Below are 25,812 nucleotides of genomic sequence, written 5' to 3' on the forward strand. Positions count from 1 at the left end.
AAGACTTTAAAATTAGAAACGTTAAAAACTCACCTAACTTGGAGGCGGTAATTAAACACCATTTTAAACAATAAATGAACTAAATAATCACGTATTGGTTCATTTGAATTCTGGCCTATCATGAACAATCACGTGACATCATTATCCAATAAAAAAATAGATACTCGTAAACAAGAAACAATGGTGCACGCCACATGAATGCACTGGTATTGTGATGAAATTTAAAAATTCGATATCTCCTAAAGTATTTGGTATTTCTTATCTCCGCCACTTTTAATGAAAAGAGGAAGTTGAAGAGCATCTAATAAATGTATGTTTGGATTTTGAAAAAAATTTTTCGCATATACCGCCCAACTACATATTTACCTCCAAATCATCTCGAATTTGAATCTCCATTCGAATCCCAAAGAGTGCCTTGACTATACCCCTTGAATCCAAATCTAGGTCTCAAGGGTCCAAAATAATATAATGTACAAGAAATTTAAAGTATTAAACACGTTGATGAAATATTTAACCCTTTAAATGTTTTATTAATGAACTAAGTTTACTGAATCAATACATGTTGTCGCGGTTCGAAATTTTCCAGGGTTTTTGAAATCAAATTTGGGGACTTTACTGATGGGACTCTGGGCTGGCTGCTCTGTTCACTCGTCGGCTCAAGTGGCGTGACCAAGTAATTGGGGCACAGGGCCGGCGCGGCGCGCTGCTGGCTTGCAGATTTCACATTATTTTGTAGTTTGTTTGTTCGGCCGTGCGCTGGCTCAGCCACTGGCCGCAGTTACTGGGGCGCGCTGTCATAAGAGGCAGTGCGGTGTGGTCTGCAGGTCTGGGTAGAGGGGGGTAGCCTTCTCAGCTGTCCTGGTTAGTTGTTTGTAAATTTGGCTTCAATAACCAGGGTTTTTTTTGGTAGGCACGGCAGTGCGCGGGAATATACGCGCAAGTGAGTGTAATCTCGTGGCTCACTCAGGAGGAGGCTATGCCTCTCGCCTGTGGAAAAGAGTCACTTAGTTCGTGATGTAGTTGTGTTGAAGCTAACTCTCAGGGAGGCTATGCCTCTCGTCAAAGTAACGAGTCGGTGGAGTCATAGTTTGACAATGCAAATTCTTGCGGATTTTTCAAGGGCAGGCGAGGCCCATAGGTTAGTTTTAACATGAGTAATCATTTAATCAAGAAATGTTGATCTTTTCTAAATTTTAATAATAAATTATGGTTTTGATGCTATTAATTTAATGTATTAGGAAGGATTAGGGAAGAGTTTAGTGAATCTCTCTCTCTCTCTTTTGTATGATCGTTGAGTCGTTTTTACGTGAATCTTAACTGGTGAGATTGTTGTAATTTTAATTGCAATTGTAATACGAATCTGTAAATGTTCTTTGAGACTGATTTTTCTTATTTAAGTTTAAAAATAAAATGTCTTTTTCAAATTAGTATTAAGTTAATAAAAAAAAAAAAACCTTTAATTCATCTCTCACCAGACATCCTATACGTTTCGATCCTTGGTACATTAAAGTATTTATTTTGTTATGAGGAATTGTGACTAATGCCTTACACAAATTTTAAGTATATTCCAAGCGAGTATGTCCTATGAGTTACTGTTTTCCCCTCAATGAAGATAAAGAAAACGCATTATAGTTTTTGATGATTTAATTTGACATTTGATTTGGTACATTTAAATTTGATGGAATATTTATATAATTATTTTATTTTAATAGTTTAACTAAAACTCGCGAAAATATTGTAATTTTATTTATATGATTACATTATCTTGGGGATAGGTAAAAGCTAGGTAAACTGAAAAAAAAAAAATGACCCAGTAAACTTCAGAGGTTATCAGTGTTGAATTTTTTAACTGTTTTTATTTTCTCTAATATTATTTTTCAAATATTTTTCCTCAAATATCAAATCCTTCAAACACTAAGGATTTGTTGGTATTTGTGGATTTGAGGATTTGACTAGCCAATCTCTAGTTATATAACTACTGTATTTAATCGCATAATGTCCGCCATCGCATAATGTCTGCACCTTTCTTTTTAAATACTTGAAATGGAATTTTTTTAAATCCGCATAAAGTCCGCACCAGACAAAGCAACCTTGGCCACCCCTGAAAGGCACAGTAACGAGATGGAAAATTACCGACGCTGTTCAGAATGCTTTGACCTTGAGTTGTTCATTTTTCCGGAGCGGTCGCTGAGAGGGTTTTGTAGCGTGGTGAAACCGTCCGGACTCAGAAACTCGCACTCCACTGCGCAGCTGCCTGCGACGTCACGCGAGTTGCAAGGGGATGGGCTATATATAGCACAAGCCAGTACACAACTCACACTACGTCACAAAGTATGGGAGGTAGCGGAGAAGTGGTGGGGGTACATGCGCACGGTTTTTTTATACACACAGTGGGCAAGGGACAGGGAGGGAGGCTTGCCGGCGCCGGCTAATGCAGACATTAGACAACTGCCCCGTGCCGTCAGTGGCCATCTCAATGAAAGATTAAAAAAATATCTTTTTACGCAAAGCGTTTATTTTGTGTAGGCTGGCTGCGGCATCTGAACGTAGAAGCGCACACGCGAGTGAGAGAAGAAAAAAAAAAATTGAGTGGCGTCTTCCACTAATCGCCGGCATCCAATTATCTCGTACCTGTCACATTTTTCACGTCCGCTGCGGAGGGTCGCCAGTCACCAACGCTCTGCTAGTAAACTAATTATGAGAGAACAATTTTTTTACTCTACACAAAACGTAAAATTTTGAGGAAAAAAATTTTTTCGGACTTCACCTCATAATGTCCGTACCCCATTTTTGGGTCAAAAATGTAGCCTAATTACTGCGGACATTATGTGAGTAAATACGGTACATGTTTAAATATACAGCTACATTCTGAGAACTACCCTAATAGTTAAAGGTTGAAGAAGAAAGAAAAAATATCCACACTAAAGCAAATATTTAGTAATGGCTACTTTGAATCTCAAAACTGGTTTTGGAAAACAATACCTGTCTGGCAACTGCTTGGTTGGAGTTGCACTTCTCTGCCGATGCTCCAAGCCTTGCTCGGGCGTCCGCCACCCACCAATGTGCGAAATGAGCTGCTTTGCAACAGGGGAAAGTGGGCGACTCGAGCTACTGCCACGCTACAACACACGGCACTTCGGAGTCATATAATAGAGACAATGCACGCCATCGTTTAGAACATAACTCAACTCAGTTGGCATGTACACGCCACAGATTGCAACAAATTTTAATCTGACAATACAGAGGGAAATGCTGCCAGTTATTTCATAAACATTCACTCTTATTCTCACCTTAAATGGCGTAACGTCATCGTCTGTTTCTTTTAGCTTATCATCAGATGAGTTTTCACTGTCAACATCATCTTCATTACAGTAAGTTCTACAGCCAGTACCATTAAGACCATTTTCTTCATGAATATCATCACCACCATATTCATCTGACTTTTTGAGCTTAATTTTCTGAAACAGGGTACGCAGTTTCTGCCACGGTTTGCCTGCCCAAAAAAACACACAACATTATACCAACATCCCACATTTGTCCTGTGGCTGTGACTAAGACAAATCACAAAATACCAAAGGTCTTTTCACATAACATTTTACTTCAACTCATCTTCAATTTTAATCTAATTCCAACCCTTGTGTGTCATGCCTTAAACAGTCAACTAATGCCATCGTAATATTCAAGGGACAGAATACTTTGATTCTTTCAAAAATTTTATGTTAGACAAATTCTTTATTTAACTGAGTAGAATTTTTCATTAGGAGGTTTGTGAAAATCTTTAAAGATGAGTCATTAATAAGAATCATTTACAGAAGCATTGGATGGCAAGAAAATCTGGGAATAAAGTATCCAGAAGTCAATAGCTTAGTTCCCAGTTTCTTTGGAAAAACCTTTCCAAGATAATACTATTGTAAAAATGGCCATGAGTCATGAAAAATTTGTATGAATTTTTCTGTGACAAATACAGGAGATTGTTTAGAAAAATAATAATATTCTCAAATTATAAATTTAAAATAACAGAAAGTCATAGTTTTATCTCAATGATTTAAATGGCACAAATTTTCAAGACCATGAAAAACTATGCTTCTTCAATGTTTGTCAGCAGGTTAATTTATTGGATGAATTTAAGTGAGGGCAAGTAACAAAACTTATCTTCCACTAAATCATCCAAATTTGAGTTTTTACGAAAACAGGGGAAATTAATTATATTGGCCCACAATTTATGGTTGCAACATATATCGACAGAAGTGCAGACAACAGCTACAAAATTTCGGCTTCTACCAATCCCATTCGGCACAGCTGTAATATCTGCACATCTTGTGAATCATTTCACCCGGAATATGTTTGCCTGTCAAAATATTTATAGTTCATAACCAAACAATGATTATATTATCTTGTAACAAGTAAAATACAGTTGCATCATGCATGGCTTTTCTGTAAATTTACTAAAATGTTTTCATTATTTACTCCTGCACTTTTGTCAAATCAATTTACTGTTAAGAGCCTATTGGTTCTTAAACTAAAAACACATTGTATTTAATTTTTAACAGTAAAAGCATGGTCTTGTCAACAGCCACACATTAAACTTAATTGCTCCTAGCTTTTTTTTTAAAGCAATTATGACTTTTTTACTCAGTAACCAGTTTGCAGAAGTTTTCATTTACTTAAAATAAAACCATGGCAACTATCGGGCGAATAAAATTAATTTCAGGCGTATAAAGTGTAATTTTATAAATATCTTATTCATAGAAAGTGAAGTTACATTTATTATGCAAATAAGTCTTGTAAACATGGGGGGGAAAATTAGCAAGTCCTTCAGTACTCTTTCAGTACTGACGTGTAAACATCTAACTTCTATAACGAGCAAATTAATCTGTTCTCACATGTTGTTCATGTTGCAAATAAAATTATAATATGAAATTTGGACACTAAAATTAACGGAAAATTCTTTAAAATAATGTGTGACAAATATCTGAAACAAATTCATTTCAAGAGAAAAGGAAAATTTTTTCCCCTTTTAAAAACCTATCTATGCTTCTGTTTAACATGATGGTATTATTGATTTCTCAGGACTAGCCGAACAACAGGAGTACCGAACATGTCATACGTAAATGCCTCAAGGTGGAACATGTAACATCCCCTCCCCCCAGACCAGATAATCAATGCCTGCATTTTTGAAGGTATACTTCTTTAGGCATGGTGAGGGTGAAATTTTAAGTATGCACCATAAATGCAATGAAATAAGAGTGGCACATTACAGAACGGAAATTTGACAGGGTGAAAGTCCAATACGCATGCATGCAGAAACTGTACGAGCCAAAGTCATCAAGACGGCAGACCCACATGTGGCAACATGCACCCGTGCATGTTTCGCAAACATCGGGGAATGTATTAAGCGTATTGGTATGCCAAAGTAAATTTATGGTAGTGAAACTATCTTGGAATACAATTTGTAAATTTGGATAGTCATAACAAAATATAATAGCAACTTTAAAAACACCCAAATTTTATCAGCCAGGAATATTATGTTGGGGTGAACATGGCGTAAATGATATTTAACATTTTGTTGGTTTTCTAAAGCATTACAAAAGTGGCGCTATCTTTTTTTAAAAGTATTTTTCATACTAAAAGTTGTAGTTGTAAAGATCCTGACTTTGGACTTGACTGTCAACAAGGAATTTTATTAAAATAGTGTAAATCTTATTAAAATTTATTAAACAGTTATACTATAAAGTTTCCGCACACGTTAGAAGTTATACTTCTATGGCATTACTAAAGTGTTAACCTGAAACATTTAAAACAAGTATTATAAGAATATGTTTGTAAATATGTTTTTGCTTAAAGGACAGAAAACAGTTAGTAAATACTTCCTACAAACAAACCTTAAGTTTATTCAGCTGATTAAACATTAATATTGTATTTTATAAAGTTATTAAAAAAAGTAAAAATTTTCTCAACAATAAGATTTGAACCCAGTTCCTTCAGGTTAACAAGTACACATTCTACAATTAAGCTATCAGAACAATTTGAATTTAGGAGGAGACTATGTATTAACAGTAGTGTAATGCCATTTTGCTAACATATTTTAAAACTTTGGATTACTTTTTACTATGACTATTTTAGTTTACCAAATATATTCCAGGAAAGTTTCACTATCACAAGTTTTCATTGGGCACACCAATACGTTTGGTATGTACCCTAATTTTTACGACATTTACTAAACACGGGCATATGTTGCTACACGCCATCTTTGTCTCGTATTTCCGTTCATTGATTTCCTTACCATTTTCACTAAATTACTCCTACCAAATACAGTATACCAAGAGCTAGTATACCAAGAGCTAAGATGTTTACACATCAAAAACAGGATCAGCATTTTTTTACTACATTATGATTATTATTGAAGAGTTGAAAAGAAAAGGTTTAATATACATAAATATTCCTGAAACACTAAATTTAATGCTTTTGTATGAAGAGGACTAACTCAAATGTCTTTTCTATGAACTGCACACCAGCAATACACTTTACATACCAAATAAAAAAAAATAATTACTGGTAGCACTCACCAAAAAATCCTACTGCACTGTCTTTTGAAGAAGAGAAAAATTTTTTCTCGTCTTTGACAGAGACATACGCATTATTTTCTAGCGTGTAGATACTGCCAACCTTGTTATCAGTGATACGCAGAAAACCATACATGCATGTAACAAACCATTGCACTGGAAAGAAAAGAAAGAAAAAACTGCATCAACAAAAAGTGTACCGTATATACTCGTGTATAGCGCACCCTTTTTTCCCCTCAAGTAAGGGAAAAAAATAAGGCGCGCTATACACGGGAAAAAAAAAAGGGGGGTGTGGAAGGGAGGAGGAGTGGAAGTCGTTAACTGCCAGGTGATTGTTGACGTTTCTGGCCAGCCCCCCACACACACGCACAAGCAACAAGGCCTCTCTTTCACACACACACACACACACACACACACACACACACACACACACACACACACACACACACACACACACACACACACACACACACACACACACACACACACACACACACACACACACACACACACACACACACACACACACACACACACACACACACACACACACACACACACACACACACACACACACACACACACACACACACACACACACACACACACACACACACACACACACACACACACACACACACACACACACACACACACACACACACACACACACACACACACACACACACACACACACACACACACACACACACACACACACACACACACACACACACACACACACACACACACACACACACACACACACACACACACACACACACACACACACACACACACACACACACACACACACACACACACGTGCGCGCGCAAGCTCGCACGTCTCTTGTTTATTTTTAGACCTCCCCCTCTACACAAAGCCAACGCAGCTAGTAAAATAAAAGAGAGAGAAAGAATGTTGTCGCCATTCCCCCTCCCACTTCCTTCGCTTCCTCGTCCCAGCTGCTACCGGTGAGTCATCTAATCCTCCGCGCGTCTCTGTTACTGCCTGCCTCCCTCCCTCCGCCCAAGTACCAGTTGTGACGATACAGCGCTTCATTATCTTCCGTCTACACAGCAGAGTTTAAGTATTTTCCTGACGCATCACCACACATCAATTTAAATTATCATTTGTTTCACACGTACAGGTACCACAAAATGTTAGTAAAATTTATTTATGGGGAAAAAAAAATTTTTTTCTTTGGAATTTGTTGCAAAAATCGTGGTGCGCGCTATACACGAGGGCGCGCTATACACGAGTAAATACGGTATTTCACATTCATTGGCAAAAAGTGCTTACACAATAAATCTTTAATATTTTGCATGCCATAAAGGAATTGAATTTGTAGAAATGGGAGATCACAAACATTATGATGCTATACCATGGCTTGAGCCTCTAGTCACATGCTGCAATAACCTTGCTCATTTAATTCAATACCATGAAGCCACAAGCTCATGAACGTGACCCAAACATTCTCGACAGTAAATTTAATATGGTAAAAGGTCTTTAATTCAGCGGGCTTGGAACCACAGCCAAACTAGATTAGCAGTTTTGACAGATTATGAACATCAATATAATTTTAACGGGAACACCAAATGTGAAAACATGAAATGAAACCTGCTAGAAAACCCAAAAAAATCTAAATGTGATAGTGCATTGCTTGGTGACATTAAAAAACGTGATGAACCATAGAACACCGGATTAAATACATTTCACAGTACAAATATGTATTATTCATGATGATAACATTAATAAAAAAAAACTGTTCATTGAAAAATTGAATTTGTTTTAAATTTGCATCTTCCACATAGTTATTATGGACTAGCTTCTTATACTTTGGCGTAACTGCTCCCTGCCTTTATGTCTCAAATGTAAAGATTTTGAGTTCAAATTGTCACTTTAGGACTATGACATTAATAAATGCACAGGGCTCCTTCTTTATACAAGTATTTGGTGAACCAATATCAGGACTTTTCCAGGACATTTTTTGCATCATTGATTTTATATATTAAATAAGCCAAACTAAACATGAGCAAATGTAGGTAATACAAAATATATCTACCGTATGCAGGAATGTACCAATTTTTAAGTTAGAGAAGTAAAACCTTTTTAAAGATAATTTATACACACTTGAGAGGAAACGTGTCAGTAAATTGAAATGTGTCAAGAAACAAAATGCAAGTCAGTGAAAGTTTGCTAAATATTAAAGTTTCATGATTTCCACCACACATTACTATTTATTTTGTAACTTTTCCATGACCAATCCTCCAGTTTCTTGTTTCTTTGCTTTTTTCTGACATTCATGACCTGCAGACACCCTGAAATGTTAATGAACCTGGTGTAATAATTAATAAGATATTAAATAAACTCAAAACATTTTCTTTAAAAAGGTACTTGGCCTTCCTCCTAGATGACCTGAAAATATGTATATTTATTTAGTTTCTTTCAAGTTTCATACCATGACTACCTACATAAATTTTAGTGAATTTTCTTAAGTAAAAATTAAGTGTCTATGGTGATTGAGTGGTCAGATGACTCGCCTACCACCACAGTGATCTGGAGTTGATTCTCGGCGAGGTCGAACATGGATTTTTCGCGGGTGGGAAACGTGGCAGACATTGTCGTGAGCCAGTGGGATTACATGAGGTGCTCCCATTTCCCCCCCACCATTCACTCGCCAATGCTCATTATCATCGCTAATGACCTTGATGTCGATGAGACGTCAAGCTAATCAATCAATTATTAAATAAATGGTTCTTGCACAATATAAAGTAAAGATAAAGGAAATGTTTTTCAAACTTGTGGTACAAAAAACATAATGATCACAGATTATGGTTAGTTCAGACAGACTAAACATTGAATCAGTGCTCTCAAGTCAGTATCAGTCATGAAGGGTTGGAATTGAATGACTGAACCTTTGCTCATGGGCTCAATTTATGCTGCATCCATCTTGGGTAATATTCTTCGAAAGTATTTTTTCACCTGTAGAGGTCTTGGTAGCAGTGATCACTAATGCCTCACAGTCATATGGCGAGGGTCTGAAGTTTAATTGAAATACTCCATCATTACTCTGTACCCAAGAGGTTTGGATCCCACTACATATAATCTTGGAGGTCCCATCACCATAAGTCTTTGAGTTTCATGTTACTCAAAAACCTATAAACAAACACAGTTTTCACCTACTCCAGGAAAATGCTGTTTTGGTACATTAGGAATTACCTCCCCTAATAAAGTACCTAATAAAGTACCTTCAAAGTACTAGCCTAAAATTGGCAACATGTTGTTGTCTAGCATTTTATCATGATGAATGATGATCACATTGATGATGACTATATTATGATGCTAATGATGAGTTGTTTTTGTTTGACAGAGTTTGGTGGTTTTCATGGCTGGATGATTGTGCGGTGGACCACAGTTTGGAGGTTAAAGGAGCGAGAGCGTGAATGCACAGTCGCAGTTACCTGCTCTGAGAGAGGCAAACACGGTGGCGAGGACGTGGAGCTCCAGGCCTGTGGCAGCTTCGCCGTAACACATCCACAGCAGGTTCGCGTAGAGGGCGAAGGCGAAGGCGTGGCTCAAGAAGCCGGCGTCGCAGAACGAGCAGAACATCACGCAACCCAGCATCACCAGCACTTGCACGGCCATGCTCCTGAGCGAGCCGAGCCGCATGCCTGGGCACAAGCACGGTCAGTAGGCTACATTCAAGGTTCCCCAACCTTGCTGATACCTTACAGATCAACATAAACTTACAAATTGCAGGGCTTTAACAAGTGATAAAAATCATCATCCAACCACCCTGCAAGCATACAGTGGAGTCCTGCTTATCCGAACTAATAGAGGCTGAGATCATATTTTCTGATTTGGAGAATAACTGCCTTAATGCAACAGCATGTAACAAAATACATCTTTCAAATAATAATATAAGTATCAAGGGTCAAAAATAAATAAACTTACAAGAAATTAAGATTCACAAATCAATAACTTTCATAATTTTATTTACATACTTACATACTAAATGTACAAAATATATTCAGGAATGGTACTAGGACTTCAGAGTTGTCAGGTTGAATTTACCACATTTCCTCCAATAGTATACTAAAAATATTTTTTCTTTGAATATCAAATCTTCAGAATACTAGCAAGCAACTAAATTTAAATTCATATCATACTCATGAAAATGTGAAAGATTTAATTAGTATGCAGGATTTGTATCAAAAAGGTTTACAATTTTTAAAAATGAATTATATCAAACAATTTTTTTTATTCATTCCTTGAAGTCTTCAATACAATTTTTTAAGGTGTTTTATTGGCATTTCACATTTGGAGCTGCCAAGGTGTGCAAGAATGGTTCAGACTACATGGTTGCGGGAAAAAAAAAAAATTGTCAAAAATTATTGAATGAAAGTCAAATTTAATATACATACATATGTATCCATTTTTCAACAGTCAATACCAACCTTTATTATGTACATTAAAAAATACATACATTTTATATAGTACTAGCTGACCCGGCGAACTTTGTACCGCCTAACAGTCAATGCATGTCACGTTAACTTTTAGTTAAACTTAATTTAGGATTTTATTAACGTAATAAAATGAATACTAAAAATTCAATAAAAGTACATATCAAGTATTTCAATGGCGTGTCAAAAAGACATTTGCTTTATTGAAGCTATGTACATATTTTGCTGCATGGGTTGCACTCAGGTTGATTCTCTTCAGTGAAACACCTTGTGATATACATTTTTCGTTTTATTTTCAGTCGCAAGAACAAATAAAGCGGATGGTTTGCCTACACGTGAACATGCCACGTACAATTGACCATGAGAAAAACATGTATTTTCTAGATTCAGACCACAAACACTTAAGGATTGGCCTTGTGATTTGTTAATTTGTTAATCGCCTTGCAAGACGAATCGGAAATCGAATTTGTTTAAATTCAAAAGGCTTATTGGTTGGGATCATCAAAATCCCTGGAATGAGAACTTCCTCACCTTTTAATTTTCATTTGAGTATCACATTGATCATCAATTTTCTTATCACCAAACGTGTTCCATTGAATAGTTTTTGTTGGTTTAGATTTCGAAGCATGATGTCTACCGAGCCAATCTTCAGTTCTAAATTGTGCGGTGGTAAGCCAGGCACATCCAAGGAGTTTAAAAATTCAGTTGGATAGTTTGTGGCTGCATCTTTGTTTGTTATACAGTCAATAGATTTAAATGAATGCAGAGTACTAACAATTTGATTCTGAATTACAAAGTTTGTCATCCACATCTTTGTTCTTAGCTGCCAAAATTGCTCGCTCAATCAACCATTTGTTATTTTTGTGGTTAGCAATGATGTTCGGGAACACTTTGTTGATGAGCTCATCTTTCTATGAGACAAAATTGTAAAAATTCAGAAGAAATGAAATCAATCCGTTCGATTCGTCGACCGATAGTCAGCAATTGCTTGGAGAAATCTTCAGCAGATGGATTGTTCAGCAATGCAACTCTCATGTTTGGTGCCAGCTGAAGTTTGTTCACATAGCGCCACAATTTGAAGATTTGGGGCAAGTGTTTATTTCATCGGCAGCAGTCGATCTTGGAATGACTGGTAGTGTTTGGCGGAAATCGCCAGACAGTAAAATCATTGTGTCGCTAAAACATCTTTAGTCATTGCGCAGATCTTTCAATGTTCGGTCAAGTACTTCCAATGCGCGTTTGTGCGCCATTGTACATTCGTCCCAGATGATGATTTTAGATGTTACTAATACTTTGGCCATTGCAGAATGTTTCTCAATGTTATATGTCGGCTGTTTAGTAGTTTGAAGGTTGAACTACATTTTAACGCTGAATGAGTCGTACGGCATCCTTCTAAGCTTTAAAATGAGTAAAATGAGGGGTAAATCATAGAATTTGATAAAGGAATAAGGAAGATCTCGCGGACCGGTAGAAAATCAGGCTAGAGAAATAATATATAAGATATCCAAGCAAATTAAGATGAAGGTAAGAAACTGAGCAAGAATAACATACAAATTTATGATTTAATATCATGTTTTAACCGTTACCATTTTTCCATATTTAAATAAAAATTGGTAAAAAAAATTTTTACTATAAAAGTTGTATCTCTGAAGCCAATCAAGCAGGCTCTAGGTTATGTGGTATGATTTATAAACATGTAAAATCTACCCACTCTTTTTTAAAATTTGCTGCTTTTCTACTTTTTAAAAGGTGAAATATTGTAAATATAGTTTCAACATAAAAAAAAATATCTTCTCATCAAATCAAACTTAATTTAAGTTATTGGAACTGATAAATGAACATACCTTCAACCACCTTCTCTAATTCAACGTTCTCCGAAATATCACCATTTAGTTGTTACAGGGGTTATTATTATTTTAAAAATAAAAATAATAAGTTATGAAATCCTTTAAATCCGTACTGGCAAGTTAAGTTAAAACATAATGTAAATATAAGTTTGCTATAGTTATTTTGTAATTCACATCTGTGGTAGAAAAAAAAAGTTAACTTTTGTTTGGTTAACGGATATTGAGATATTTACTTAGTTTTGAATTTTTACATGGGCATCTGTGTGGGTAGAGGAGAGGGGTAAAAAATTTGGAGATAATATTTAAGGAACAGTAAGCAAACTAAGAATTAACTAATATACTCTTTATTTTAAATAAAGATGAGATAGTAACAAATATCCTCAAATACTGGGACGTATTTGTAATAAGGTGAAATTATTTAATTATTCTAACCATAGCTTTAATGATAATAAATTAAAGTTTTAGTACAAACTATGGCATGAACATAATTAAAATGAAATAGGGCGTTTAACAATTTTTTAAATATTGACCACTGGGGTTACTTTGACCAAAAAGTAATAAAATATTGTAGCACCTCTGGTGGCAATTGTATGAATATTATCATATCAAACATGGCGTACTTTCCATTGTGTGACCTCTTTTAAATGTTCTCTATGGACTAAAAAAGCTTTACATAATATTTCATGTTTATGTTATCTATGATGTTCATCTGTTATTTTTGATGCTAATTAGAAGCCAGATAAAATCTGCATGGTGAAAGAAAATCTTCACAGTTTCTCAGTGTTTTACGATTTGGTAAGTACAAATTATTTATCCTGAATGGATTCCAATAAATATTTACATGCTCATGGATGTTTAGAATGCAGTAATCATAATTCATTAAAACATGGCATATTTTTATGTGAAATGGGGTTACTTTGACCGGTCAGAGTAACCCCAGTGTCAAAATAATATTCATATATTTTTTTTAATATGGTAGGTACACTATCAGCTACCACATTGTTTTGTAAATCTGTTCACAGGAAGATCATGGCAAGGAAGTATATTAGAGAACCACTCAATAGGAGATACAATAGTATTTCTAAAGATGTCTTCAAAATTGCAATGGCCGAAGTAAAAGCAGGAAGAATGTCCATAACACAAGCTGCAAAACACTTCAAAATTGCAAAAGGTACATTCATCAACCGACTGCACACAAAACACGAGCAAAAGGTAGGTAAGCCTTTATGGCCCTCTTAAAAAATACTGGCGCCAAATTCTTGATAACTGGAAATATGGGCTGAAAAAGAAAACTCAAACTCTGTCAAAAGACAGTTTCCCATCATTGTTAAAGGTTTTGTATGACAAAGTGAAGGGGTCTGGTGAAGATGGCTGTAGTCAAAACCTTATATCTGGATTTAGAAAGTGTGGGATAAGTCCTTTTAACCCTGATGAAGTTTTGGAGAAATTGCCCCAAGGAGGAAGTACAGATTTGGAAGAAATTATGCCTAGGGTTTCTGAAGTGGTGGTTGAAATGCTACAAAACATGAGGCATGGTAATGTTGGTACTTCACAACCCAGAAGAAAACGCACCAAGGTAAATGTAATACCTTGGAAGAGTGTCGGAGTAGAAGACATTGGTAATAATCCGTGTGAGTCATTTTCCAGAGAGGACAGTGGTTCTTTTGCCAAAGAGGAAATGGTTGATGATCCATGTGGATCTGTTTCCAGCAATGACAGTGATGTCAACAATTCATCGGAACCATCCACAGAACAGGCTACAAACAGCGAACAGGCAACCAGTTCACAAAATATCAACCCTGGTGATTTTGTGGTCGTGTGGATACCAACTATGCACAAAACACGCAAGATTTTTTTTGGGGAACTTACAGTAATTCACAACTCCGAATTGCAAGTGAAATTCCTGAAACGACAAAGGAATACTGGTAAATTAGTGTGGCCTAAAATTTTTGACGAGAGTGTGATTTCAAGGGATCAAGTTGTCAGTGTGCTGAGCAAACCCGATCAGCTGAAACGTGGTTTACATTTTTCACAGGATGAACTCAGAGGATTTGATATAAACTGTGTGTTACTGATGTGAAAAACTTTGAAAACATTTCTGTTCAAGTGTTAAATGTTTTACAAATATTTTATGTGAAATATTGGTTCCTAGTTTTTAAATATGTCATTATTAAAGTTGCATGACACCTATAATTATAATATTTGAATATTTTATGTTTGGCATTCTTAGTTTGAAGTAAACCAGCATGTAAAATATAGTATATAACAATATTAAAGCTACATTTTATCATTTAAAGGGTCAATCATTCATCCCTGTGGGGTTACTATGACTCAGGATGCCTCAACCTGAGGTTTTTAACACGTGGTCAAAGTTACCCCACACAAGGGATAACATTGACCACTTAGAAAAAAAAATCCTGTTCCAAATTAATGAGAGATAATTAAGATGTACACATTTGCACAGTTAGCTTAAGTGCCAGCCCCAAATGTAATATGTTTGGTTATACTTTCTATCAATATTCTTACGAATTATTTAAATTTTTTTAACAAATTTGGTCAAAGTAACCCCACTTGACGGCACTTATTTTGTTATTTTCTTTAAATGGTTAGCTTTAAGAAATTCTCTGAAACTGTGCGAGTGAAGATGCACATTTTTAAGCTAGCTTTTGTATAATTACATGAACTAATAAATGTGTGTTTAGTTATAGGTGTTGTCCAGTTTTTTTTTTAGTTGTCCAGTATTGTTTAGTGTTGTCTAGCATTCATGTCCTTGTACCTGTTTTGTATTTGTTCTCTTGTAGCTTTGTGGGGATGTTTACATTGCCTGTAATAGTGGATTTGTATTGTGCCTAGACATCTAGCCATAGGTAAGCATGTCACAATAAATTATAGTAAATAATAAATAAATGAAGAATATTTAATTACAGTATTTAACTTGGATTTTATTTTCATCAACAGCAAGGTCATTTGGGACAGATAAACTCAACAACCCAGTGCAAAGCTGGGAAATGAAACTGACCACAATCGATGGAGGGGAAAAAAAAAAAGTACCATCCAAGAATTTGCTTAGCGTGATTTCGGAGAACCATGGAAAAGTTGAAAAGGGAAAGTTGGACCAGGATTTGAACCTGAGTCCTCCGGATTGCAAGACCAGTGTTTTACCACTGTGCCACCTCCGGCCATTATTGGTAATGAGTGCATTCTTACCTTTAAAGAACAGTGTAACACACACTTACCTTCGATGCCCATGGAACCATCAGCCTCGGTCAGGAAAGAATCAATACTGTGCCACAACGACTCTACGGGTTCAACAACATTCGAGACATTGGACAGGGCATCCAGGACTCCCTCCGGCTCATTCATCAACACTTCTACCAGTCCTTGCAGCGCAGCAAGCTTGGATTCTGAAAAAGGAGCAATGCTCTGTACGATGTGGCCACAATATTTATATTGTGTGTTTCTAAACAGCTTACCTTGTAAGCAAGAAGAATGCCAATTTTTTTTTCTTCACTGCATATTTGAGGACACTGTATGTGCTAAACATATGTATTTAATTTGATATACAGTGTCCCACATGTTACTCAAAATAAAATTCTGTAAACCGTCAAAAATGCTCACTTTGATTCTGTTATACAGCTCATTAAATAGAAAACATTCCGAAGATAATTGTAAAAATATGAAAACAGACAAAATTCTTAGTTTTGTCGACTTATATCACAAATTGAAAGTGTGAATGACTGAATGAATAAATTGTAGTAAAGATATGTTCCACACACACATGACAGCTATATTCCATCCCCTCTACCCTTATAATCAATTTAATTGTATGCTTTAATGGGATTATTTCATTGCTAAAATATTCCCATTGGTGCTTAATCCATGACATAAGATATATCCTACACATAACGGCGAAATCCTCCTGTAATTCTTGGCCTGGGAGGGTCAGCCTATTGTTATTTGGAATCACTGCATAATGGTCTATGTTGCTTTGAGAACATGGAAATTGCTACAACTAGCACCAGACACTAGTGATGAAATAAAAAATGACAGCATATAGTGTCTTATCATTGAGGTTGTTAGAGACAAATGAGGGAAGAAACAGTGAGATTGAGCAGTGAGTGACTAAATGCGTTGGTCCAGAAACCCCACCAACTAACAGAAACATCCTCCACACTTCCCAATTAGGGTTCGACTCCAACAGGAATCTAATCAGAATCATCTGACCCCTCAACTCCGTGGCACCCCAGTGCCTTAGAACTGAACTACATGCTCTGTTACGAACTCCTGTGTCTCTACAGTACCTCGAATATTCAAGCATTGCTTCAGCCATTCAACATTAGCAGAAAACACTATAATCTGTACAAAATGAAAAACCTAAGCTTAAATGTGTTTTATATTGTTAATATCAATTTTTTTTGACAGAGTCAAATTAAAATACAAATATAAAAATCTTATGGAAGCAAGAAAGAGGGAAATTAATTATTTATGATAGTTTAAGTCATATTTTAACAAATAATTTTAGGCTACATCATGGTGCAGTGGCAATTGATATTTAACATAAATGGTTATAAAAACTAAAAGACAATGATAAATAATAATTCTTTTGAATTATAGGGATCTTTTGCAGGGTTGCAAACTGCTTATTTTCAACTTATCAACACCCCAGATTGCAGTTTGTCCTGCCATCTGAACTTTAGCCATTTTGCTGTTAAATGTGCACGTGTTGAAATAAATATGGCTCATTCATATATTTTAACTGGGTAGAACAATTACTCAACCTTAATTTTGATAGTTACACCAGGTGGTTTGCAACAAATTCACTATACTTTGAATACATTCAAATGTTCGTTATTTTGAATAGTAAGTATTTGAAATTAAATCAAATACAAATAATGAAACTATTCATCTTCATATTTGAAATTTCCAGTATTTTCACAGGTCTAATGTCTGTGCATCCATGCATGTACTTATGTAATTTATTCACAGTTAAATTAACACTTTTGAAAACTCAGCTTCTTTTCAACTTCCCGCCAACTGTGCCACCGGAAACTCATCTAAATTATGAATTAACATTATCATACTTGAAACTAATTGGAACTTACAGAAATGTTAGAAACATACATAGGGTAGTGTTTTGACGGTTACACATAAGATTTCATCAGGTCCCCATTTAAATGTTAAAATACAATATGGAGCCACAATTTTTTAATGTCAGCCTTACGGCATGTTTACCAAGCAATGATTAATACAGAATTATATGCATCTATTGCCTCACATTATCTTCAAGTGCAGATTTCACAAGTTTCTTGATCAAGCGTGAATAAACCCTACTGTAACCAAGTATCCAAACTGAAATCCTTAAACAATTTTCGCTCCATGTGTGAAAAAAATCTTATACAATTTACCAAATTTGTAATTCTGTATCTCAGTGGTGAAGAACAGTGTCAATTTTTTTTATGAAATATTGTTGGTATGATGTTCATTATGTATTATGTACCTTTTTCACTCTTATGTATTGATGTTACAGGACTCATAAAATTATATCTGAAGTTTATTTTTTAAAAAAATGTTTTCAATGAAAACATTATTTGAGTCTATTAAAGATTTTAAGAATACTGTGTTTAAGTTTCATAAAGTAATTCTTACTAATAGTAAAGAAACCTGAAAATAAACAAACTTGAAACAATTCAAAAACTTGCTCTCCTGAAATTGATAATTTTGTGATATAGTGTCACATATCTCCAAGGTCATAGAAAACTAATACTAAGGAAATAGTTAAAAATGCTGCTAAGGCTAACATGTAACTACTGCTGTTACTAGTCCAAATAAACTTTAAATGTAAAATTTGTAAATCACAAGATTTATTTTATAATCAATATGACCTACAATTGTGATGGAAAAAAAAATAATATATAGGCAATTTTCATTATAATTTCATTTTTAACCTACTACTAATGGCATTTTGGCATTCAATTAGCGGCACATCCAGTGTCAAGGGGCTTGAAGTACACCCCCCCTCCCCATCCCACATTCTGACTGAAACTTGCACTGGATAAAATGATTTTCTGTAAAAAAAAAAAAAAAAAAAAAAAAAAAACTGTAAAATAATCCCTTTCGGCACACTCTAAAGGCATAGGTAGATTTTGAAGTACCTATTTATTCTATAAATATTTTGAAAACTTCTATAAACTTATGGAACATTTTAAGAACTTAATGTACATAACATATTTATGTTCTCCAATATTACAAAATGATTTAATTAAATATTTGCATATTTCCCAGGCAGCAAAAATATTACAAATATTTTTAACTCAATGTATCCAGCATTGAATAGCTTACAACGAATTTCATATTATATGCCAATTAAGGAAATTATTTAATTTTTTTGACCTTCAAACACTATTTTTCATCCCTTGCACTAATAATGTGGTCTTATAAAAATTTGCTTTGCACCAATATTTAAGATAATATTAAGATAGTTTAAAATAAATTCAAACAAATTTGAAATTAATAAGTTTTTATTTTTTTTTTAAATTTCAACGCATGTTTTCACAGTAATAATTACTTTCATCAAATATTATTATAGATAAAAATTATAAGAATTACAAACAATATGAACAGATTTTGCATACTAAGGAATATAAAAAAATTTTAGTTTCAACCCCTGTTATTTTCCACCCCTTGCAGTAATGGTTGGTCATATAAAGAATATTTTTGATGAAAATTGTAGATAATACATTTAAGTTTTACAATCAATCAGAACTTATTTAATATTGTAAATGGTACAGAAATTATTTTTTTTTTTACTCCTTTTTTTCCAACCCCTGCAACAATGGCTTGACTTATCAAAAATTGTTCCAGACTAAAGTTTTAGATAAAAATGATAAGATTAATACAAAATTTGCACATATTCGATGTTGTGCCTATGAAGGGAGTTATGATTTTTTTGTCCTAAAACCTTGTTTTTTCAATGCCTTGCACCAGTTATAGTTGGACGTATAAAAAACTTATTAGGACAAAAGATAATTCTGAGGACAGCCAACATAATTGCAGTTAATCTTCAAGAAGAATCCAATATTGTGGCATTAAAGTGAATGATATCCAACCTGATATTTATGTTTTGACTGAACTAATAAGTCAAACTGAAAAAAATCATTGGAAAAACATGTGTCAGTAACACAGTGGGGTTCTGAAGAGATTTTAGTAATTCAAACGAATATGATATTTTCCATATTATGGGAGTTTGAACGATTATTCTGTTTTTCAAAAACCTTCCCCATTTTTACCTCTTTGGTCGGATATTGCTAACAAACTTGACCGAGTTTTTAAACTACTAGATTTTATGTATCAGATGGAAGTGATTTGTGAAAAATTTTGACAGTTGTTTCATCCACAAAATTGAGATAATAAATATACATATAAACTTTTGCGTTCACAATGGTTTTGGGGTCTCGGGACCATAAAAAGAAAAACTATATAAAAAATTTCCATAAGTCATGGTAACAGCTACAATAGGTAGAATATCTTTGAAATATATTTAACAGTAGTTTCTAAACACAATAACCTCCCTCCCCAACATAATTCTAGATACATTACTGCAAGCTTTCTATCTATATATATAAAATTGGATGTTTGTATGTACGTATGATGTAAATAAACGACGACACCGTTTGACAGATCGCCATGAAAGTTGTCACATAGAAGTGTTTTTTCATGGAGAAGGTTTTTATGCTGTCCATTTTATTTGTGACTGGCCGCTAGATGGCGCTGCACTTCTAAATCGTTCAACCAATCGCCATGGGTAAACAGAAAATCATAGGTGTTAGACATACATGTCATTTCTCTATGTCCACCACACTATCATATAGAGCTATCCATCTTGCTTAAACTCACGGACAATATCTCACCCTGTGTTCAGGCAAGGCAACGCCAGCTACTGCAGCTTTGAAAATTGGTATATTGTGAATTTTACTGACCTTAATCCTCAATAAAAACAAATGGTGATTGTGACTGTGATTAGTATTTGGTGAGCAAGTTTAAAATAGAATACCATTTCCAATGCTTTATAGATTATAGATAACATACAAACCATCCATTTATATATATATATATATATATATATATATATATATATATATATATATATATATATATATGTGTGTGTGTGTGTGTGTTTTTCCTATTATTTTAAAATTCTCCATGATCACCAATGTAAATACCTAAAATATTTCACAATTGTGTATAAAAATAAAAAATTTGACGTTTGGTTCAACATCCGACTATTGAACTCTGTCATCAAGCAGACAATAAAAATATATATACTAGTTCTAACGATTTAAAGATTCAAAATTTTTTTTTATTTTCCTTAATCATTATTATAACAGCAAGGAGATTAAAATAAATAATACATAATACTAACCCATAAGCTCTAATGTTGTGTCAACTGTTTCTTTAATAAGTCCCATTGTGGAAAGTATCTTAGAGTAGTCTTCTTTTTTTTCTTCTGCTTCTCTTTTCAGCTGTTCATGAATTGCCTCTTAACAAAAAAAATAATTAAATGAGAACAGCACAGCACTCAAGGAAAAAAACATATTTGCCTTAACCTTTCAAAACTATACTCACAGATTCTCTTTCATTACAATGACTAAAGTTAAAACTACCACATGAAAATGTTATTTGTTCAAAAGTAAATGTGGTCGATATAGTAGATGGACGGTTGATTTCCTCAGGGTACTCCCAATCTTTACACAAACATCGCTCCACACAGCAGAGCTAAATTTTGTAAGTCTGCCAAAACTGAACATGTCCATCCTTCACACTAATTATTTATAGTATAAAAAACTATCCATTTAAAATTTTGATAAGACCCTTAAAACAATACTTTCAAAAAACCTTGAATTTATTCAAGTACATTTCCTAGAAGAAACTATGGTTGAACAAATGCAAATGTTTTTCATAGAACCGTTTGAAAATAATTTTATTACTTAAGAAGTGTGTAGGCGGACCCAGAATTGACTTCTGGGTGGGCACCGGTAGTCCGGAGCTGTATAATACAAGTTTATTACTTCAGAAGTCGTATTATTCAGAGCATATTTTACCCTTCTGGGGAGGGGGGGGGGGGGCAAATGCCCCTGTGCCCCTCCTCTAACTCCACCACTGTGTGCTAGTACAGATCTAGAAACCTACACACAGCACACTGTAGAAACTTCTTCCAACACAGCTGATTTCACTGAACACTTAATATAACATATCTACATAAATGGACAAACATTATATTTATTAGACAACTAACCCACCTAAAATATCTTGTACAAACACAAGACAGATAAAGTGACTTAAGTAACTGCAACTAGTATACTAGATGTGAGAAAATTTTCAGGCTGGAAAACTGATTTGACTTTCCGTTTTGGATATTAAAAACTTGAAATAGCTTTGCTTCTTCTGATAGTTATTTTATTTTATTTTATTTTTTACTTCTTGGCTATGAGAAACAAATTTATTGAGTTTTCTTTAGGATTTGTGTGCCTACTTATTCAGTTTGATAAGAAATTTGTCATTTTTTAAGTTAGAAATAAGGAAAATAGAGTTTAGGCTTTTGTTTATAAGTAAAAGTCAGGTGTATGAGCATTTTTGGAAAGTCATCAAATATGAGGATGAGAATTCCATCAAGCACAAAGCTATTTCAAATAAAGATGAAATTGTATCAAATATTTTTAAATAATGAGAGGTATTTGTAATAAGGTGAAATTATTTAATTATTCTAAGCATAGCTTTAACCATAATCAAATTTTTAGTGTAAACAATGACATTACCTTAGTGAAAATGAAATAGGTATGTGTTTAACAATTATTTTAATTGTATTACCTCATAAAATTAAAAGGAGGTAAGTGTGATTTTGTCAAGGTAAAATATATACTTGAACACTCTAAAAAAAAAAGTTTTAAAATCAGTCTTGATCTATACTAAAAATAAAAAAAGGCCTACACATATCTACTTAAAAAAATATCATTCTTAAATGGTTTTGTTATGAAATAAATCCTTTATGCACCCAATAAATTTATTGTTTTTGGAATTATTCACATACCCTCTTTTATCACATAATCGTCGCACTTGCATAATCATCACACCTATATTTTAGGCAGTCAAAATTGGGATAAAAAAACATCTCGCGTAAACTCGCAAAATGTTTTTAATTCCGCTAGTAGATGCCGAGCACTTTGTGTAGTATCTTTTCCGTTTAAAACGATGTATTTTAATGTAGAAATATAATATTTATTCGGTCATTACCACTTATTTATTTAATCAACGGAAATACGAAGTCGTCTGATGTTTAAATTTTATTTTAAAGACTTTTTAAACGTTATTTCCTTTATCTGATCGTCTGCGTCGCCGCGGTGTACCGGTGTAGGTACATATCTGTTCCGTATAAAACGATGTATTTTAAAGTAGAAATCTAAAATTTAATTCAGTCATTACCACTTACTTATTTAATTAACGGAAATACGAAGTTATCTGACATGTAAATTTTCTTTTAAAGACGTTTTAAACGTTATTTCCTTTATCTGATCGTCTGCGTTGCTGCAGCGTACCGCTTATAAAAATGTAGCCAGCGCATCATTCGTGTTTGGTTATGTTGCTTCCCGTATAGAGCGCGCGCACGTAGTCGAATATTGATATCTCGCCGATTGGATGCAACGCGCGCTCTCTGTCAGGTGCCGAGTTAACTATATTTGATAGCCCGCATTCTTTCATGGCAAGTGTGTACTACAACACGTTAGTTCACGTCAGATTCAAGTGGCTTGAGTTCGCTATAAGAGTTTTGGTTTTTCTATTTAAAGTTAAAGAAAGCTTTTAGTTTAATGAATTATTAATATAAATTGTTTGGCGTGCTCTTGTATACTACAATTTTTTTTTTTTTTTAAATAAGTGTACTATCCATGAACGAGTTTTGTTTTTATAAATAACATTACCTAACAAAAAATTTTTTTCCCGCATAATCGTAGCACCCCTACTTTTCAAACTTGATTTTAGAATAAAATGTGCGACGATTATGCGAGTAAACACGGTACTTTTCTTTTAATGGTAAGATTTTTAAAAAAATTCAGGTTTTAAGCTAGTTTACAATAAAAATGTTGTTCAGTCCCAACTTCAAAGATATATATATATTTGACTTGGGAAGCATAAGTCTTATAGAGGTTTTCAAATTATTTTGTCATGATGAACCTGCAGCCAAAGTTGTCGGTTGAAGTCCGACTCATTTTGCATAGCACAGTTTCACTTCTTTTGTTACTGGTGATTATGTTTGTATAAAAGGTTGATAAAAAATAGATTTGCATGTTTGTGTAAAAAAAATAGCTTGTTAGAACATTTTCTAAATTTGTATAAAAATTTTCAGTAAATTACCAGAAACATTTTCCAAAAATACTTTTCTAGAAAACTAACATCTATAACTGCAACACACCTAAATTTCTTTCCACGTCTAATCTGTACTGGATGTACATTTTGCGTTGATCATCGGTTGAAATCTTTATATCAACCAGATCTGCAATCTTCAGCCCAAATAATTTATCAATGTCCTCCTGCATGGCATTGAGAGTATCCACGTGCAACTCCAATGCATCTTTGGTTCTGGACATCATGTCCTTGGTTCCGAAGGTCACAGTTTCCAGGTTGTCTTGCTTTTCCTACAACATTCAGGAAATAAATAATTTTCAAGGATCTGAATTAGAACATGGAAAAATGATCTGAATAGAAACAAGATGTTCATAAAATATAAACACGTATGTAGTTAAGAAAATCTTAATTGACATAATGAGCAAAGGAGAATAAATTTATCACCACAAAAAAAAAATTGTAAAAAACATTTAAAAAAATTCTATTAGAACACTCTTACTACTCACTGAAGGAATTTTTTAATCTAACATAAAATAGGATATTAAATTGACGTGATACTTACCAAATATTTATAAGAAATCTAATTCATGATACACAAAAATACATACTTAATTCATACCTGTATTACTCTACATACTGTTACAGATATATTTTAATAAAAACACTTTGTATTGTAGTTTAAGAAAATAGACTTGTTTTCTACATTTCCTGAAATAGCGCCACGCAAATGGGTTCCTTACTGCACCATGGCAAGGGCGTCACCAGCCGATGGCCTGGGGGGGGGGGGGGGGGGGAGGGGGGGCAAAAAAGAAGGTAATCTCAAAACAATCAGGCCCTACTGAAAATGAGCCCCAAGTATCCCCCCTCCCTTGTAAAGCCTAGCTAGCTTTGGAGCATTGGGATGGATGGCCAGAACCTGGCAAGGACTGGGGTTTACGTGAATGGAGCAGTTTAGGTAAGCAAGGTAAAAGGTATCAGGTACACAGACATTTTATTCAAACAACAAATCATAACATAAGGTTACTGATGAAGTTAAGTCAATACAATTTAGGCAAGGTTAAATACAATAATCAAAATCAAAAAACAATGATTCTAGACAAAACAGGCTTCAAGGGTAAGCCGGCTACACTGTGTAAGCGTTCCCATTATACAACCCGCCGTTAACGCGAATTAAAAGCAGTGCCAAGTATGCATTACAATTCAAACTTATTTACTTTTACAAACTGCTGCAAGGTGCAGTTACAATTACGGAAAAGCGTTACATTGACAAAACTACTGCAAAGTGCAGTTACATTTAAAGAAAATTGTTACATTATTAAGAAAAGATCAAATACGTGCGACGACGTCTCAGGGGAAGATAGTTACCAAATAAAAATACTAAGTTTCCAGTTAAGTTACGTTAAAACAGTAATCCAAACAGAATAATTTTTAAGGTGACGGCCGAAAGGGAATTTAGACAAACCAATTTACAAATATATGACTCTACATTAAGGCAAAGGCCACCGCCTCACAGACAACTCAAACCAACTTACATTTTGCCC

At 34.3% G+C, this 25,812-nt stretch overlaps 1 protein-coding gene across 1 annotated transcript in view; it reads right to left on the minus strand.

Annotated features, from left to right (window-relative positions):
* LOC134531844 (protein brambleberry-like) overlaps positions 1-25,812 on the minus strand; it is a 35,846-nt gene that overhangs the window by 5,988 nt on the left and 4,046 nt on the right. The window contains exons 4-10 of the mRNA XM_063367829.1: positions 24,339-24,561; positions 21,297-21,413; positions 16,114-16,281; positions 10,029-10,238; positions 6,567-6,719; positions 3,291-3,493; positions 2,983-3,119 (exon numbers count right to left, since the gene is read on the minus strand). Coding sequence (XP_063223899.1) covers positions 2,983-3,119; positions 3,291-3,493; positions 6,567-6,719; positions 10,029-10,238; positions 16,114-16,281; positions 21,297-21,413; positions 24,339-24,561 — 1,211 coding nt within the window. The remainder of the gene's footprint in view (positions 1-2,982; positions 3,120-3,290; positions 3,494-6,566; positions 6,720-10,028; positions 10,239-16,113; positions 16,282-21,296; positions 21,414-24,338; positions 24,562-25,812) is intronic.

Source organism: Bacillus rossius, chromosome 5 (genome assembly GCF_032445375.1).
Source record: "Bacillus rossius redtenbacheri isolate Brsri chromosome 5, Brsri_v3, whole genome shotgun sequence".
In the NCBI taxonomy this organism is placed as follows: Eukaryota; Metazoa; Arthropoda; class Insecta; order Phasmatodea; family Bacillidae; genus Bacillus; species Bacillus rossius.